The 17,335-nt window shown below is 44.2% G+C and overlaps 1 protein-coding gene across 2 annotated transcripts in view; it reads left to right on the forward strand.

Moving 5' to 3' along the window:
* The window catches only part of DHX8 (DEAH-box helicase 8), a 53,452-nt gene that overhangs the window by 14,974 nt on the left and 21,143 nt on the right, over positions 1-17,335 (forward strand). The window contains exons 1-5 of one of the 2 annotated variants that reach the window (XM_019981655.2): positions 9,719-10,230; positions 14,699-14,784; positions 15,299-15,371; positions 15,738-15,823; positions 16,918-17,027. In XM_019981655.2, coding sequence (XP_019837214.2) covers positions 10,083-10,230; positions 14,699-14,784; positions 15,299-15,371; positions 15,738-15,823; positions 16,918-17,027 — 503 coding nt within the window. In that variant the 5' untranslated portion in view covers positions 9,719-10,082. Of the gene's footprint in view, positions 1-9,718; positions 10,231-14,698; positions 14,785-15,298; positions 15,372-15,737; positions 15,824-16,917; positions 17,028-17,335 lie in introns of those variants that run through there. The other variant, XM_070773564.1, reaches the window with a different exon arrangement.

Below are 17,335 nucleotides of genomic sequence, written 5' to 3' on the forward strand. Positions count from 1 at the left end.
TCTGCAATAGTTCTGGAAGCAGAGTATTAAGGAGGGGGAATTAGCAAGTGGTTTGGTTTGGTGGAAGCATATGGACATGTAGATGCGCAGGGGCGCTAACGAAGGTTGTTGGGAAGCTATTAATAGGATAGAGGGCTCCTAAGTGAGGCAGGCATCCCAGATTTGGAGCCTGGATGACTTGGAGCATTGGATGTCTTTTAAGAAGCATTAGGGAAAATGGCAGGAAGTGTTAGCGTGAGGGAAAAGAATGATGCTTTTGGTTTTAAACATGCTAAGCTTAAGATCCTACTTGGATATCCAACTGGAGCTTCCAATAGGTAACTGATATAGAAGATTAGAGTTTGAGAGTTGCAGGGGCTGGAAATAGAGGTCTGCGAGTTGCCAGAAGTGATAGCCGAATTTGATTGGATCCATGTTGATTAGGACATGGGTTCAGCTTATATAATAGCAACACCCTAATATGGTGATTTCAAACAGACAGAAGTGTATTTCTTCCTCACATAATAATTCAGTATAGAGGAGCCTAGGGCTGGTATGGTGGCTCTGAGAGGTCAGAGATTAGGATGCTTCTACCTCTTTGCTCTAGGAACCTTAGGGTCCTGACCTTGTGTACACTGTCTGAGAAGACTCGACATTATCACCTCTGTACTTCCAGGGAAGGGGGGATAATGAGGAAAAGACAGGACCTGAAAGTAATAGGACTAGAATCAGGGGAGTCACCTGTGGTTTAGTGGTTAGGACCTGACATTTGCCCTGCCACAGCCCAGGTTCAATCCCTGCTCTGGGAACTAAGATCCTGCAAGTTATGTAGCCATGGCCAAACAAACATAAACTATAGGACCAGAATCCCAGTCTTAGCTAGATGTGTGGCTGCTCACAACAAAGGTTACATTGCTTGTCCTTCTTGTAGATAAGCAGCCAATAAGAGGTGAGCAAAAGACATATGAACCACTTTAAGGTCTGCTCTATAAACATGTTTTAAATATCAATATATCCTTGCATAATGAATCAGAGAGTGCACTGTGGTGGCAGCTGAATTAAAGAGGAGTTTCACAAGGGCTTCCCTTGTGGCTTAGCTCGTAAAGAATCCACCTGCAATGCAGGAGACCTGGGTTCGATCCCTAGGTTGGGAACATCCCCTGGAGAAGGGAAAGACTACCCACTCCAGTATTCTGGTCTGGAGAATTCCATGGAGTGTATAGTCCATGGGGTTGTAAAGAGTTGGACACAACTGAGCGACCTTCACTCACTCACTCACCTCACAAGGGCTTCCCTGATAACTCAGTTGGTAAAGAATCTGCCTACAATTCAGGAGACCCTGGTTCAATTCCTGGGTTGGGAAGACCACTGGAGAAGGGATAGACTACCCACTCCAATATTCTTGGGCTTCCCTTGTGGCTCAGCTGGTAAAAAATCCACCTGCAATGAGGGAAACCTGGGTTTGATCCCTGGGTTTGGAAGATCCCTGAAGAAGGGAAAGGCTTGCCACTCCAGTATTCTGGCCTGGAGAATTCCATGGACTACAGTCCATGGGATTGCAGAGAGTTAGACATGACTGAGCGACTTTCACTTTCACTTCGCAATGCCATCCACATGTCAAGGAAGATGAGAACTCAAGATAGGGCAGTGGGCCTCAACTGGGGTTTGTTTTGCCCCTCAGGGGACATTTGGCAACCTCTGGGGACATTTTTAGTTGTCATGACTAGGGGCAGAGGATGCTATTGGCTTCTAGTGGTAGAGATCAGGGATGCTACCAAACAGCCTATAGTGCATAGGAAAACCCCACCACCCGCAAAGAATGATTGCTGCCTAAAAGGTCAATAGCGTTAAGATGGAGAAATCTTGTGTTAGGGGATTAGGGCAGTGGTTCCCAAACTTTGCTACACATTGGAATCACCCAAGAAGCCTTAAAAAATCCTGATGCCCAGGTCACACCCAGAGCAATGAACTCAGAGTATCTCAGAGTGAGACCCAGACAGAAGTAACTGGTAAATTCTGTGAACAGGGAGTTTTAGCAGTGACTGACACAGAGTGGGTTCTCAATACACATCTGTTGAATGAATGAATACATAAATGAATAACTTCAAGAGGGTGGACGCAAATGGCCAGGAGTTGAGGGGATAAGTTGGAGAAGAAGGCAGGCAGAGAACCAGAACTCCGAATATAGTTTACATTTCTCAGAGCTCTGGTTATATCAGGAGATAGAGAAAGACAGTAGGATGATCAAAAGCATATAGAGAAAAGATTTCTTATTTTTAGGTCAGTGGGGACTTGAACATGTTTGTAGGAAGAAGGTAAGAAACAAGGAGAGAGAAAGGGTAAGGATGCAAGAGATCAGAGAGGTTGTCAATGGAGGGGACAAGATGAAGAGCATCGTGGATGCTTGAGCTTTGAGGAGGAGAAAGGATACATCCCTAGAGACAGAAAGAAATATCAGGTGAAAGTGTGGACTGATTCTGAGATGGAGGTGAGAGCAGGGATGGGAGGGAAGTCTTGAATGGCTTTCTTTTTCCCTGTAAGTAGGAGGTGAAGTCTTCTGAAAATGATGGTGGTAGGTATGGGTTTGGGACTTCAGGAGAGTTTAGACATCTTGAGTCATGTTGTATGGGAAACCACTGTCCAGAAGAGCCCTAATGCAGCCCAGGCAAAGTTCAAGATTATGAATTTATCCTGGGTTGAACCAGCTTGACCTTGGGACTATTTCTAGCAATACCCAGCAGTGTGGGAGGGAAGAAACAGGGTGACGGGAGCCACTTGGGGTTGGCAGATCAGGACAGCAAAAACCAATGAAGGGAGGGATTCCTTGACATTTGTGAGCATATTTCCAAATGTTTGAGAGAATATGAGTGAAACTGAGAGAATTCTGATAGATGGGAAGCAAGGATAGATGAAAGATTTAGAGGCACCATGAAAATTACAAGAAGGTCCAGTGGTGGAAAGGATGCACTGGGTTAGAGAGAGGAGTTTCAGGTATTGAGATCAGGGGAGTAAAACCATTTCAAATAATGATGGCCTTTAATGAATGGATTTGATGACATTATCTCTTAAATCTTGGCCAACTCTAAAACTTCAGGAGAAGTACACATGATTGAATATTGCCTTTAAACCCAAATATGCAAGTAGCTGATAGTGTGACCCCAATCAGTCCTTGTCACAAGTGAAGGTTCATTAAGTCCAAGTCCATGGGGATAAAACAGGACAGGGATTTCTGGACATGCTCAGTAAGACAGGTTGATCAACCAATATGGAATCTCCGTGTCCTGAAAAAATTTTCAAACAAGTTCTACCCACATTGCTATTTGAGAGTTAATGGAATATTATAGAGTCTTTCTGGGTCATGTAAAAGCAAATCTATGGGGGTAGTTCCCTGGTGGTTAAGTGGTTAGGACTCTGAGCTTCCACTACAGGGAGCACAGGTTCGACCCCTGCTTGGGGAATTAAGATCCTGCAAGCTGAGCAGTACAGTACAAAAAATAAATAAATAAGAAGAAACACTATTTGCCCCACACAAACCCATGTGAAAAATCTTTATCCTCACTTTTCCCTTTCCTCTCCCTCAGCCGATTTGCAACAAAAGAGGGTAAGATGTTGCTGCGTGGAACAAATGAACTTATTGGAAAGATGAAACCACAGGCTGGAGGTCTCAGACTAGGCACACTATTGAGAGGCAAAGGGGATGCTCATTAGGATTCGTGATCATTACTGAACCAAGCAGGGAACTGGAGGCCCTGAACTCTGTCTCTTTTCTCCTTCGCCCTGAAAGCCAGAGCTGGCTCCCTAATTGCCCCATATGCTGGTTTTATTTGGTGGCTCAGCTGGGTGGAGTGAACCCTAGGAAGAGATGCATTCATTTTTAGTTACCTCACCAGATTGCTAATTTTCACTCTGGAGGCATCAATCACCATAATGACTATAATCCCAGGACGGAGAGGCATCTATTTTGGCACCAGGGCAGCAGCTCTTGCTGCCACCAAAGATCCTCTGAGGCTCAGGGCCTGGAGAGCCCAGGGAGGAGTCCCACACGGCTCTTTCTGCTGGGCACTCTCAGACTTGGGACGGAAGACACGCTGGGAATTCATTCTTCTTTTCTTGGGTGAAAAAAAATGGAGTTTTCGGAGGAGCAGTTTCTTTGGAGTTAGTGGCAAGCATACAGATTAACACAGACCTTTGGCCCCAAGCTAACTGGACAGCTGTTTACATCCCTGATTTGTAAACAGAACACCAGCCTCTCTGTTCTCTCCTCTTTTCCTATCAACATATTTCTTGGTTTGCCTTTTTTTTTTTTGTATGTCTCCTGAGGAAAGCCTTAAGTTTCTAAAGAATGACCTCAAACAGAAACCAGAGGGTAAAGAAATACCTTCCTCCCAGAGATGGGGGCTAAATGTCACTAGAGAAAAAAAAAAAAAAAAGCTCTGTGTAACTTGTCACTTTGTTTCCTAGACTTGTAATATTCATTATTTAAAAATTTTTCTTTTTAAAGAAAATCGACCTAAATGAAGTCTACAAAACATCCACTAGATTCTGAAGTTCGGTCACTTAAAGGATGATTAACATTTAAACATTTCACATGATTAAATTAACATGTGAAAATTTCTTACCACTCCCACAGAGGGTGAGGAGGTAGAGATGGGGGAATAAATTCTCTTAACAAGTTCACATCCTAAGGGTGTCTGATATATTTTTTTTTTTTCTTGACATTTTAAAGACAGCCCTTAAAGTGGGAGAGAAAGGAGGAGACTTGACTGTGACAAAAAAAGAAAAAGCCTGTTAAGAAGGAATTTTTTTTTTTTTTTTTGCCTAATACTATAAAACTTTGGAGAATTTAGAGCTCAAAGCATCCATTATTTATGTGGATGGCAGGTTGATGGCCTGAAAAGAGGGGAAATTTAAGGTCAGGGACATTTAGGGCAAAATGGAGGTTGTGCTTGGGCATTGGAAGATAAGGCAGACAAATAAAGGATTGCAACAGGAGGAACGGTCCTGTGAGGTGGCCCTGGCCGCATCTGCCCCCTTCCCTCCCCCGGCTGCCCTTGGCTGACCTGACGTGCTTTGGTTTTTTGTCTCCCAATCACCTGCCCTCCTGTTTAGGCAGCACAGAGACTGGAGTAATAAACACAGCTCTGCCACCAGCCACGAGTGTGGCATTAAGAATATTCTAGTTCTTCCTTGATGACTTTCCACTGCCTTTCCAATCCCTAATGATACTTTCCAGAACCTATCACAGTGTCTGGGCACAAAGTAGATGTTCAGCACATCACTGATGAATTGATTCAAATTTGGAGAAGATTTTGGGGGAAAAGAGTGAAAAAAAAGAGGGGTATTTCACTACTTCACTCTCTCTGGGCTTCTGTCCCTCAGCAAAGGCCTCAGATGAAAGGGTTCTGGCCACTGGCATTAATGTCTTTCAGTTGGTTCCCAGGCTCTCTGATTAGGTCAGGCCGCAGTAGAGCAGTGAAAGTGAAGCCACCCAGTCGTGTCCAACTCTTTGCGACCCCATGGACTGTAGCCTACCAGGCTCCTCTTGTCTCCGGGCAAGAATACTGGAGTGGGTTGCCATTTCCTTCTCCAGGGGATCTTCCCGCTCCAGGGATCAAACCCAGGTCTCCAGCACTGTAGGCAGATGCTTTACTGTCTGAGCCACCAAGGAAGTCACAGAGCAATGAAGCAGGTGCCATTTTTTCCTGAAGTCTCACTGCATTAATAACAATGACAGTTGAGTGGCAGTTATATGTGTGTGTGCTTAGTCGCTCAGTCATGTCTGACTCTTTGCAACCGCATGGACTGTAGCTCACCAGGCTCCTTGGCCCAAGGGGATTCTCCAGGCAAGAATACTGGAGTGGGTTGCCATACCCTCCTCCAGGGGGTCTTCCCAACCCAGGGATGGAACCCAGGTCTCCTGCGTTGCAGGAGGATGCTTTTACCATCTGAGCCACCAGGGCAGCCCCAAGCAAATCATTCTGATTTTGGCTTCCAGAGCAGAGGTATTCCCCCTAAGGTCCCAGCAGAAAAAGTCAGGGCTGTCTTGTTTGCAGCAACACCATTTTGTTTTGGTGACAGGAAGTCCGGTGGTTTTTCTCACCAACTTCTGCAAGGATGCCTGCCATCTATCAACTCCACACTTCTGCCCTCGCCCATCTAGTCTAGGATTTCCCAGCAGCTCAAGACTTCCTTCTCTGCTTCCTACTTTCCCTCAACCCCCAAGTTCTTATCCCAATGCCAGCAGCTGGGACCAGCCTCTGGGACAAAACAGAAATAATGTGGGAATTGCAGTGAGAGTTGAATATATATATCAGTCTAGGAATAGGCATACAAGCAAAGCCCTTGTTACTATTGGATCAGGGTGGGAAGTCATTTCTGATCCATGATGGGTGGTGGCAGTGATTAAGCATAAGCTATTTGTTTCAATATTATAAATATTGTCTTGTGAAGGCAGGTTATTTACTGGGAACCATCAATAGCTGTATTAAACAGGCCAAATGGAGGCTGTCCAAGGAAAGTAATATAATACTGATGAGCAATTAATTATACCTGGTATAATATTTCTTTCTTTTTGTTTTTTTTTTTTTGGCCACACCCTGCAGCACATGGGATCTTAGTTTCCCAGATGGAACCCACACCCCCTGCAGTGGAAGCACAGAGTCTTAACCATTGGACTGCCAGGGAAGTACTTATCTGGTATAATATTTGGAAATGTATTCAAAGGATGATCCAGAATATATCCAAATATATTCAACGTGAATTAATTCACTTTTGTTTTTTGGCCACACTGTGTGACTTGAGGGATCTTTGTTCCTGGACCAGGGATTGAACGCAGGTTCTTGGCATTGAAAGTGAGAAGTCCTAACACTGGACTGCCAGGGAATTTCCAGAATGAATTCACTTAAAAAATTATTTTATTTATTTTTTATTGAGGTATAGTTGATGTACATTATTATGTAAGTTTCAGATGTACAGCATAGTGATTCACAATCATAATTTTTAAGGGTTATGCTCTATTTATAGTTATAAAATATTGGCTATATTTCCTGTGCTATACAATATACCCTTGTAAGAATAAACTCACTTAAAAAAATTTTTTTTTAATTTACTATGTTGTGTTAGTTTCAGGTGTACAGTAAAGTGAATCAGTCATACATATACCCACAGTTTTTAAAGTCTTTTCCCTATATAGTAGGCCCTTACTAGTTATCTGTTTTATATATAGTAGTGTGTATATGTCAATCCCAATCTCCCAATTTTCCCCTCCCTGCTGTGAAGTTACTTTTATACTACATTTGGTTCAGTGTCTTTCATGGGAAGAGGGAGGAAGATTCCACATGCATGTGTGTTTGGGCTATCAATTTATCAGTAGCTATGCCCTTAATGTTCTCCTCTGGCTTCAAAAAGCATCCCTTGGTATTATAGGGTATATGTGTATTGCACAAAAAACTTTGACTTCTGAAAATTTGTACTTAATGGCATACACAATTAAATCAATGTTTTGTTGTTACTATTTACTATGGAGATGTGTGTTCAATAATTACCTCCCCCTGCCAAATTAAAAAAGTTTTTGTAGTTTTCTTATAGTACTGTTACCACTACTACATATTATGGTTCTATAGCCTTTTTTCCCTCAGAACTTTTAAAACAAAACAAACTCCATGTTTTCTTCTCCTCATCCAGTTAAATATTGGAGGAAAGCAGAACATAAACGTATATATATTTTGAAAGGTAAAGAAGCACAAAGAAAAAATTCAGTGAAATAAGCCCCAGGTAGCCCTGCTCCAAGCTGGCAAGTTGAGCTTGTTGAATCAGATGCAAGATTTTCCATCCCATTCATGTGGGAACAGAGGAAGAGAAAGGGGAGTGGGAAGAACACAGAGGGTACAGTGCTGATCCTTAGGATCCTGGAAACATGGAGCTCTCGGAAGTGACGAGAACTACAGTGAGATGATGAAAGAACAGAGTTCAAAGATGCAGTAGTGTAATGTACCCTGAAGCTAAAAGCAAAAGGGTCTGACTCCCTCCCTTTTGATGAGAAGGCCATCAAAAGGCACTTGGGGGTGCCTCCTGTTTCCTCATTCATCATGCAGTGTGGTGGGGTGTGGGAAATCCTCACCTCACCATGTTGCTGCTGCTGCTGTTTAGTTGCTAAGTTGTGTCCAACTCTTTGCAAGGCCATGGACAGTCACCCCCCAGACTCCTCTGTCCATGGGATTTCCCAGGCAAGAATACTGGAGAGGGTTGCCATTTCCTTATCCAGGGAATCTTCCAGACCTAGGGATCAAATCCGTGTCTCCTACTTGACAGGCGGATTCTTTACCACTGAGACACTTGGGAAGCCCCTCTCCTCACCATAGTTTGTCACAAAGGAAAAGGGGACCTGAAGCAGAAGCTGGGAGACCTGAGCTTACTGACTTTGGGTTCATAGCACAGCTGATATTTGAGGGAACAAGTTCTGAGAGGACTGAGGGTATTAGCATCTGGAAAACTGGAGGTTGAGAAGTGGTTTTCACAGGAGAGGAGCCAGGTGGCTCTCTGGTGCCTCAGACTTTGGGGATCTGTTCTTGACAGACTTGATGGTGACCACTGTCTCAGCTTTGGGATTATAGCAACTGCCATTGTACTGTGTTTATGAATCAGGATCCTTGTATGGTTATCTCATTTGGTCATCACCTAAACCCAGTCAGAGCAATATTATCCAAGTTTACAGACGAGAAAACTAAGGCCCAAGAGCTTAAGGTCACTCAGGTAGGTAGGAGAAGTATCAGTTTCTTCATCTGTAAAGTGAGTTAATGATAGCACCAGGTTCCACTGCCTGCTGATTTGTTACAGAATCTCTTGGAATTGATGATCCGAGCAGATGCAACGCCCCAGGAATATAGGGGTCTCCGGTTAAGCCAATCTTGCCTTTTCCAGAGGTGAATTCAGGTTGGTTTTTTTTTCAAGACTTCTAAAGTGCAGGCGCGGCTTAAAGCTAAACATTCAGAAAACGAAGATCATGGCATCCGGTCCCACCACTTCATGGGAAATAGATGGGGAAACAGTGGAAACAGTGTCAGACTTTATTTTTCTGGGCTCCAAAATCACTACAGATGGTGACTGCAGCCATGAAATTAAAAGACGCTTACTCCTTGGAAGGAAAGTTATGACCAACCTAGATGGCATATTCAAAAGCAGAGACATTACTTTGCCAACAAAGGTTCGTCTAGTCAAGGCTATGGTTTTTCCTGTGGTCATGTATGGATGTGAGAGTTGGACTGTGAAGAAGGCTGAGCGCGGAAGAATTGATGCTTTTGAACTGTGGTGTTGGAGAAGACTCTTGAGAGTCCCTTGGACTGCAAGGAGATCCAACCAGTCCATTCTGAAGGAGATCAGCCCTGGGATTTCTTTGGAAGGAATGTTGCTAAAGCTGAAACTCCAGTACTTTGGCCACCTCATGAGAAGAGTTGATTCATTGGAAAAGACTCTGATGCTGGGAGGGATTGGGGGCAGGAGGAGAAAGGGACGACAGAGGATGAGATGGCTGGATGGCATCACTGACTCGATGGACGTGAGTCTGAGTGAACTCCGGGAGTTGGTGATGGACAGGGAGGCCTGGCGTGCTGCGCAAAGAGTCGGACGCGACTGAGCGACTGATCTGATCTGATCTGATCTGAAAGCGAAGGCGCGGCGGGTGTGTCTGGGGCGGGGGGGGGGGAGGGGGGAGGAGACCGGAGGAGGCTGCGGCTCCCGCCTCCTCAGCTCACCCTGCGCAGGCCACGGTCGCCCTCTGCCGACACAGGGCAGAAGCGCGAGTGTATGTTTTCGTGCCTGAAAGCCGGCCAAGAAGACCGCTGACCTATAGAGGGCGCCCGTCAGCGTGCTGAGTAACCCATTCAGCTGTCCCTTCCTCGAGCACTTCCTGTCTGATCTCTATGGTCCATCCGGTTACGTCAAGAAAAGTTCCTGGAGCTTTCGATTTATCGTAAACAAAAGAGGTGCGCCGACCCGGAAGTTGAAACTGGAGCAGGGGCGGGGGTAGCTCCGAGGGCCGGCAGTAAGGGGGCCAAGTGGGAGTAGCTCCGAAGGACCGCGGTGAGGGGCCCCGGGAAGCCGTAGCCATGGCGGTGGCTGTGGCCATGGCGGGAGCCGTACCCGGGACAGAGCTAGGCCCCGCAGAAGAACTCGCCAAACTCGAGTATCTGTCTTTGGTGTCAAAGGTTTGCACCGAGCTGGATAATCACTTAGGTATCAACGACAAGGATTTGGGTGAGTCTGCGGAGGTCCGTGTGGCCTCTGGGTTTGGGCTCGAGGAAAGCGGAAGGAGAAGGGGGATTGATGGGCCGAGTGTGTGTGTCTGTCACAGAGACTTGGCCCAGGGCACTTGCGGCCGTGGCCTCCTCTTGAGAATTCTCCAGGCCGAGCTGTTAGAACGCTTTTCCCAGAACTGTCAGTGAAACCCGGAGCGGCCGTCGCTGCTTGCCTCCCCCTCTGCCCCCCTGCTTTCCCCACCCGCCCCCCAGCCCCCTCAGCCCCCCCCCCAGCACCCCCCCCCAGCCCCAGATAATTAAACAGCGTTAACAGCAGCAACGCAGTCACATGATGATGATGGTGATGATGTTTTTCATGGCAGCTACTTACTGAGTTCCCACTACGTGCCAGATATTATGCTTAGTGTTTTACTTAGTCTTATTTGCTCTTCATACCATTCTGTGAGATAGTATTTTCTGTTTATAGATTGCGAAAACAAGGCTCTGAGTAATTAAGTAACCCCCCCCCCCCTTCAAGATCACATATCAAAATGAGAGGTGAGCTTGGTCTGGAATCCAAGTCTGTAACTTTAACTGTGCTCTTAACCATTCATGCTTATACTGTCTCTGAAGCACCAATGTATAGTGTCTCTCAAACATTAGACGTCTTGGGACAAAATGCACGTGGGGCGAATACAAACTGAGGAAATGGAAAAGACTAGGGCCCCACAGCCCAGGCTGCAGGCAGGTGGAATCCTCCTGGAGGCAGAGGGATGGGTAGGGTCTAGGACATGGGTGGAGGAATTGACGTGATAGGCACAGGGATGCTTCATTTTAACTGGAAGGAGGGCAAAATGTGATTTTAAATGCAGGTGGGTTTAGGGATAGGTGGTAGGGAGATGAGGGAGAGAGTTCCCATTTGACAGTTCTGTTTTCTAAATGAAGAGAAAGTCATCAGTTGAAGAGATGGAAGAAACGGACACATACATGAGGAAGGGGGTCAGGGAGGTTAGAAGTATGATCTAGGGTAAGATACATAATTTCTCTGCAGCTGTTTTTCTTATCTGTGAAATAGGGATGGTACTGTGTTCTTCACAGGGTTACCATGTAGCCCCTGCGTATTTTAGTTCACTTTTCTCTTGCTTGTCATCAGGATGTGCCTATCTTGTGTACTTTTTTCTCAGTTTACTCTTTTTTTGATAATGAGGTGATAGACTGGTCAGGTTGCTATCTCTCTGGGTAATATGTTCCTTCATTCAGCAAATGTTCATTGAGTTGGGGGATTAGGAATACAGTAGAGTACAAGATAGATTCCCTCAGTGGGCTTACATTGTTTCCCTCTCTCTTTTAAACTACAGAGTACTAATGCCTTAGCTCTTTTTAGAGGAAACAAAAAGTTCTTGAGACCAAAACTGCCCCACCTCCACCTTCATAGGCCACTTGCAAGTCCAGTTTGTCACCTGCTATAGATTGGAGGTTTCAATGACCCCCTCCTTGGGTTTGATTAATTTATTAGAGCGGCTCACAGAACTCAGAGACACATTTTATTAACTGATTTAGTATAAAAGGATGTAACAGCTAAATGGAAGGTATGTAACAAGGAGAGAGGAGCTCCCATGCTCTCTGAGTGCCCCACTCTCCCTGAACCTCCATGCATTCACCAATCTGGAAACTCTCCAAACCCTCTCTGGATATTTATGGAGGCCTCATTGTATGAGCACTCATGTATTATATAGGCACAGCTCTCATTGTATAGGCACAACTGATTAAATCATTGGCCATTGATGATGATGTTCAGTTGCTAAGTCATGTCTGACTCTTTGCAACCCCATGGACTGCAGCATGCCAGGCTTCCCCATCCTTCACTGTCTCCCAGAGTTTGCTCAAACTCATGTCCATGGATGAGTGATCCCATCCAACCATTGATGACTGAACTCAATCTCCAGCCTCTCTCCCCTTCCAGAGATCGGGGTAGGGCTGAAAGTTCCAGCCCTCTAATCTCTTGATTGGTTTCCTTGACAACTAACCCTCATCCTAGTTACCTAGGGGTTTTCCTAAGGTTATCTCAGAAAAGTAAATAATAACTTATTCTCTGCGTTTAGGAAATTCCAAGGGTTTAGGAGCTCCACGCCAGGGATAGAAACCAAATATGTGTTTCTTCTTATAAATCACAGTATTTATACTGTGATAAATTTATACACTGTTAAACACAGATTTACGGAACCAGTAACATTAAAAATAGTAATATTGGAAAAGTGTGATTGCCAGAGTTGGTTTTAGTAACAAAAAAGCTAAACTGCCAGAGTTGGTTTTAATAACAGAAAGTTATATATTTATTTCTTGTGTATTTTACTTGTTGACTTAATTTTTTTATTTTGACCTTGATGTATTATCATTTAAATCAATGTCATTATTTTTCCTGTTTTCAACAATGCTGCTGCTGCTGCTAAGTCGCTTTAGTCATGTCCGACTCTGTGCAACCCCATAGATGGCAGCCCACCAGGCTCCCCCGTCCCTGGGATTCTCAAGGCAAGAACACTGGAGTGGGCTGCCATTTCCTTCTCCAGTGCATGAAAGTGAAAAGTGAAAGTGAGGTCGCTCAGTCGTGTCTGACTCTTTGCGACCCCATGGACTGTAGCCTACCAGGCTCCTCTGTCCATGGGATTTTCCAGGCAAGAGTACTGGAGTGGGTTGCCATTGCCTTCTCTGTTTCAACAATGAGGTTGTTTTTAATTACTGATTCATTTTTGATAGTTCAGTTATATGATGTCCTCATATAATTCTGAAAATTAAAAATAAACCCTCATTAATGACAGCTACAGTGTGAATGCTGGTGACTTCTTTAGGACTGGCTCTTTTGAGCATTGTGTGACTAGCACCATGTGATTTAGTTCTCTGTCTACATTCTCTAAAGAATTTGGGCTCTGAAATCAGATTTCTGGATTCCAGTTCTGGTTCCACCAATTATTTTTGGGTAGGTCATTGTCTCAAACCCTCAGCCTCCTCATCTTGAAACAGGGACAGTAGTACTACCTACCTATAAGGGTTGTTGTGAGAACCATGGGGGTAACCCACGTGAAGCACTTAGCATAGTGCCTGGAATGTAGTAGATGTTTAAGAAGTCTTCACCATTGGCACTGTTGTCATTAACTTTAAATAAAAACCTGATGGCATCTGGCTTTCACTTAACATAAAAAAGGTAAAGGCAAATTTCAGCATGGAAATGGTGTGTGGTACTAGTTTATAAGTTGGTTATCCAGATCTTCCATGTTTTCATTATTATTTTTTAGGATTAAAATCCAAATGAAGGGAATTGCCTGATGGTCCAGTGGTTAGGTCTCCATTCTTTTCTTGCCTAGGACCTGGGTTCAATCCCTGGTTGGGGAACTAAGATCTTAAAAGCCATATGGCATGACCAAAAAAAAAAAAGTCCAACTGAAATCATTAGAAGTTGAGGCAATTTTCTCAATCTATCATAAAATGCACTTTTCTCCTGCAAGTCTCTTAATTAATAGTTCTAATATTGGAAATTTTGAGAACTAGGCGGGTTTGTGAAATTTGGGAGTGGGGAGCAAGTGAGTCTTTCACCAACTTGGATATTGTACCACCCAGTGGCTGCCTGGACCTCATATATATTATAGATCGTGTGAGTCCTTTCAGAAACTGTAGAAAGCATCCTGTTGTGTCCATGTGTGCATGCCTGTGCACAAGTGCATTGGCTCATGACCTTGGACATGCTTGCCTCTAGAATCTGTATGGCGGAATACATACCTAGTAGTTTCATGAAGCGGAGAAGGCGATGGCGCCCCACTCCAGTGCTCTTGCCTGGAAAATCCCATGGACGGAGGAGCCTGGTGGGCTGCAGTCCATGGGGTCGCTAAGAGTCAGACACGACTGAGCGTCTTCACTTTCACTTTTCCCTTTCACGCATTGGAGAAGGCGATGACACCCCACTCCAGTGTTCTTGCCTGGAGAATCCCATGGATGGCGGAGCCTGGTAGGCTGCAGTCCATGGGGTCGCTAAGAGTCGGATGTGACTGAGCAACTTCACTTTCATGCATTGGAGAAGGAAATGGCGACCCACTCCAGTATTCTTGCCTGGGACAAGAATCCCAGGGACGGGGGAGCCTTGTGGGCTTCCGTCTATGGGGTTGCACAGAGTCGGACATGACTGAAGCGACTTAGCAGCAGCAGCAGTTTTAATGAAGAGCACTATGATCTGTGACAAGGAGGTCTTCCTCTCTCAAATGCACTCAAAGGCCTGGTGATCCATGTCTTTTTTTTATTTGTGAAGATTAACTAGACCATACATGGATAATCTTGGTAATCTAAATTCTTTCTCTACTCTTACTGAATGGTGCTTTTCGGTTTTTATGAAGACTGAAGACTGTTGGATAACCAAACTGGTTTTATTTTTAACATACTTGAAACTGATTTCTTCCTCAAGTCTCCATTTTCCTGGTTTTAATCCCTTTTCTCATTTGCAGCTGAATTTGTGATCAGTCTTGCTGAGAAAAATACCACCTTTGATACTTTCAAGGCTTCGCTGGTCAAAAATGGTGCAGAATTCACGGTATGTGTACATAGAGATCCCTGTTTTGGTTTAATATCACTGTTGGATTTAAATTTTGATAGTACATGCCAATAAAGTGAACCATTAAGTATGTGATGTTTTCATGCCACTAAACAGTGGTGATATAACCTGTGAATATAACCTGTGAACTGCCTGTGACACCTTTCTAGGAAAATGGGGCAAAATTTCCATTATTAAGTCTTTATGGGTGCTTACATTCTTGTTCTATGAATTAGGAAGTCAAAAACAGTCTAGGTGTGAAAGGTAGTTCTAAACCATGGGAAATAAAATAGTTGAAGGGAACTAAGTTGCATGCCTGCAAAGAGTCATAAATATCAGTTTTCTCTGAGGTATGTTACTAGGTTCAGGCCACATTAGGTTGACGCTCTGCTTTATTTGTCCCAGTTAGTTAAATTCAGGTGCATTACCACTCTTTCTAAAGGACAGCCCTTTTCTTAGTATTTTTAAGCACTGATTCAGGAGCTGACAATCTTTGTTCTGTTTCTTTTCAAAGGATTCACTCATTAGTAACTTGCTGCGTCTCATACAAACCATGCGGCCTCCAGCAAAGCCTTCTACTAGCAAAGGTGAGCAGGGCTTCTAGCCAAGCTTTGTCTCCAGTATGGTTTAGGTTGTGAGCATCCTGTAAATTGCATTTGTTTACCTTGCTGCAGCTGCTGAACAAGTAGATTAAAGTAATAAGACATAACCAGTCAAATGCATACTGAATCACACTCCCCATCCCAGTGCCAGTATTGTTGTTGAGGGTTTTGTAATCAGTATTTTTTTTTTTAGGAAGTTGAATTATGTTTATAGTAATGTATAAGAGTAATATGTATAAAAATGTTTTTAGTTTGATGCAAATCTAATGTTGAAGTTCTTTTGTTAATCTCTGAGAATATTAATTATGTCTTTTTTTTTTTTTTACCCTTTCATGCTTTTAATGAATTAAGATCCAGTTGTTAAGCCCAAAACTGAAAAAGAAAAGCTGAAGGAACTCTTCCCAGTCCTTTGCCAGCCAGACAACCCTTCTGTTCGGGTACTGATACCATTTTGAGCTTGTCTACTGCAGCTACATGTCCCCCCACCTCACCCCTTTTCTCTGTTTCATTAGTTATTAATTTTAAGTTTGCCTTCACTGTAGTGTATTAGTATTTTTCAAAGTAAAAGTGTCTGGCCACTCCCTGAGCACGTACTGTGTGTAGAGTAGGGTTAAAGGGTTCAGAGAATGATATTCCAGGGAAATGAGATTGGGAATTTTGGGAAGCAATAATTAAGGGATATGGAATAGGTATGAAATAACATAAAGTTCTGATACAACTGCCTGTTGTGCAAAATTAGGTTTTTTTCTTTGTTACATATTGTGTGTATGTGTTCAGTCGTATCTGGCTCTTTTCGACCCCATGGACTGTAACCCACCAGACTCCTCTATCCATGGAATTTTCCAGGCAAGAATACTGGAGCAGCTTGCCTACTCCAGGGGATCTACCCTGACCCAGGGATCAAACCTGCATCTCCTGCATTGGGAGGCAGATTCAAAGTGTTTTGATTTTTTGATTTCACTAGTACCTACTATATGCCAAGCTATTATAACTATCAGGGTACAGTGGTGAACAAAACAGAGTAGAGTGTCTGCCCTCTTGGACGTTACATCCTGTACTGGGGCAGGGAATGAACATGCAAACTTCTGTAGTGGGGAGGAGACGGGCAATACCCAAGTAAGTAGATGGTATAGCTGAGAGCGATGAGAACTGTGGCGAAAAATAAAGAGGTGAAAGAGAGAAGGGAGTGTAGAGGGAGAGTGCTGTGTAAAAATTCTGACGTCTATTTTCTGTTCATAATCACCACTTGCATGCTTTCATGGGAGGGATGGTACCTAATTGCCACCATAAGGTTTGTATTAAGGACAACAGGGATTTGCCAAGTGTGGAAATGACTTCCAGGAGCCTTTGCTCATTCCTTCTCCCTCTGTCTCAAATTGTGTTGGAAATCTCTGCCCTCTCTGCTTCCCTCACATTAGTGGTCAGAACTGTAGGGACTGTTAGATTTGCAGATGACCCTGAAGTACAGATTCTTGAGAGCGGACTTTTCTTGTCCCCTTTTCTCCTGACGTGGCTGCCTCTGTCTCTGTAGACCATGCTGGACGAGGATGACGTGAAAGTCGCTGTGGATGTCCTGAAAGAACTGGAGGCCTTGATGCCCAGTGCAGCAGGCCAGGAGAAGCACAGAGACACCGAGCACCGGTTTGTCCCTCACATCCTATCCTTTGCAAGTTTAGGATATAGTGATAGTTGAATTGTGGACCAGCAAGCAAAACTGGGCAAGTTTACCGAATCTAGACTGGCCACGTACCATACTGCTGGATTTGTTTTCAGAGAGTGAGAGTGAGAGTGTTTGGGCAGCAAGTGCTGAGATGTTCAGAACATAGAAATCTGGGTTGAAAGAGGGCTGAATACGTTTGTGGTCTCCTCTGTTATTGGCCTGCAGCGATGTCAGTCATAGTTACTGAAACTCCAGTTCAGCATTTAGTGGGTACCTTCCATATGCATGG

Source organism: Bos indicus, chromosome 19, assembly GCF_029378745.1.
Source record: "Bos indicus isolate NIAB-ARS_2022 breed Sahiwal x Tharparkar chromosome 19, NIAB-ARS_B.indTharparkar_mat_pri_1.0, whole genome shotgun sequence".
Taxonomy (NCBI): domain Eukaryota; kingdom Metazoa; phylum Chordata; class Mammalia; order Artiodactyla; family Bovidae; genus Bos; species Bos indicus.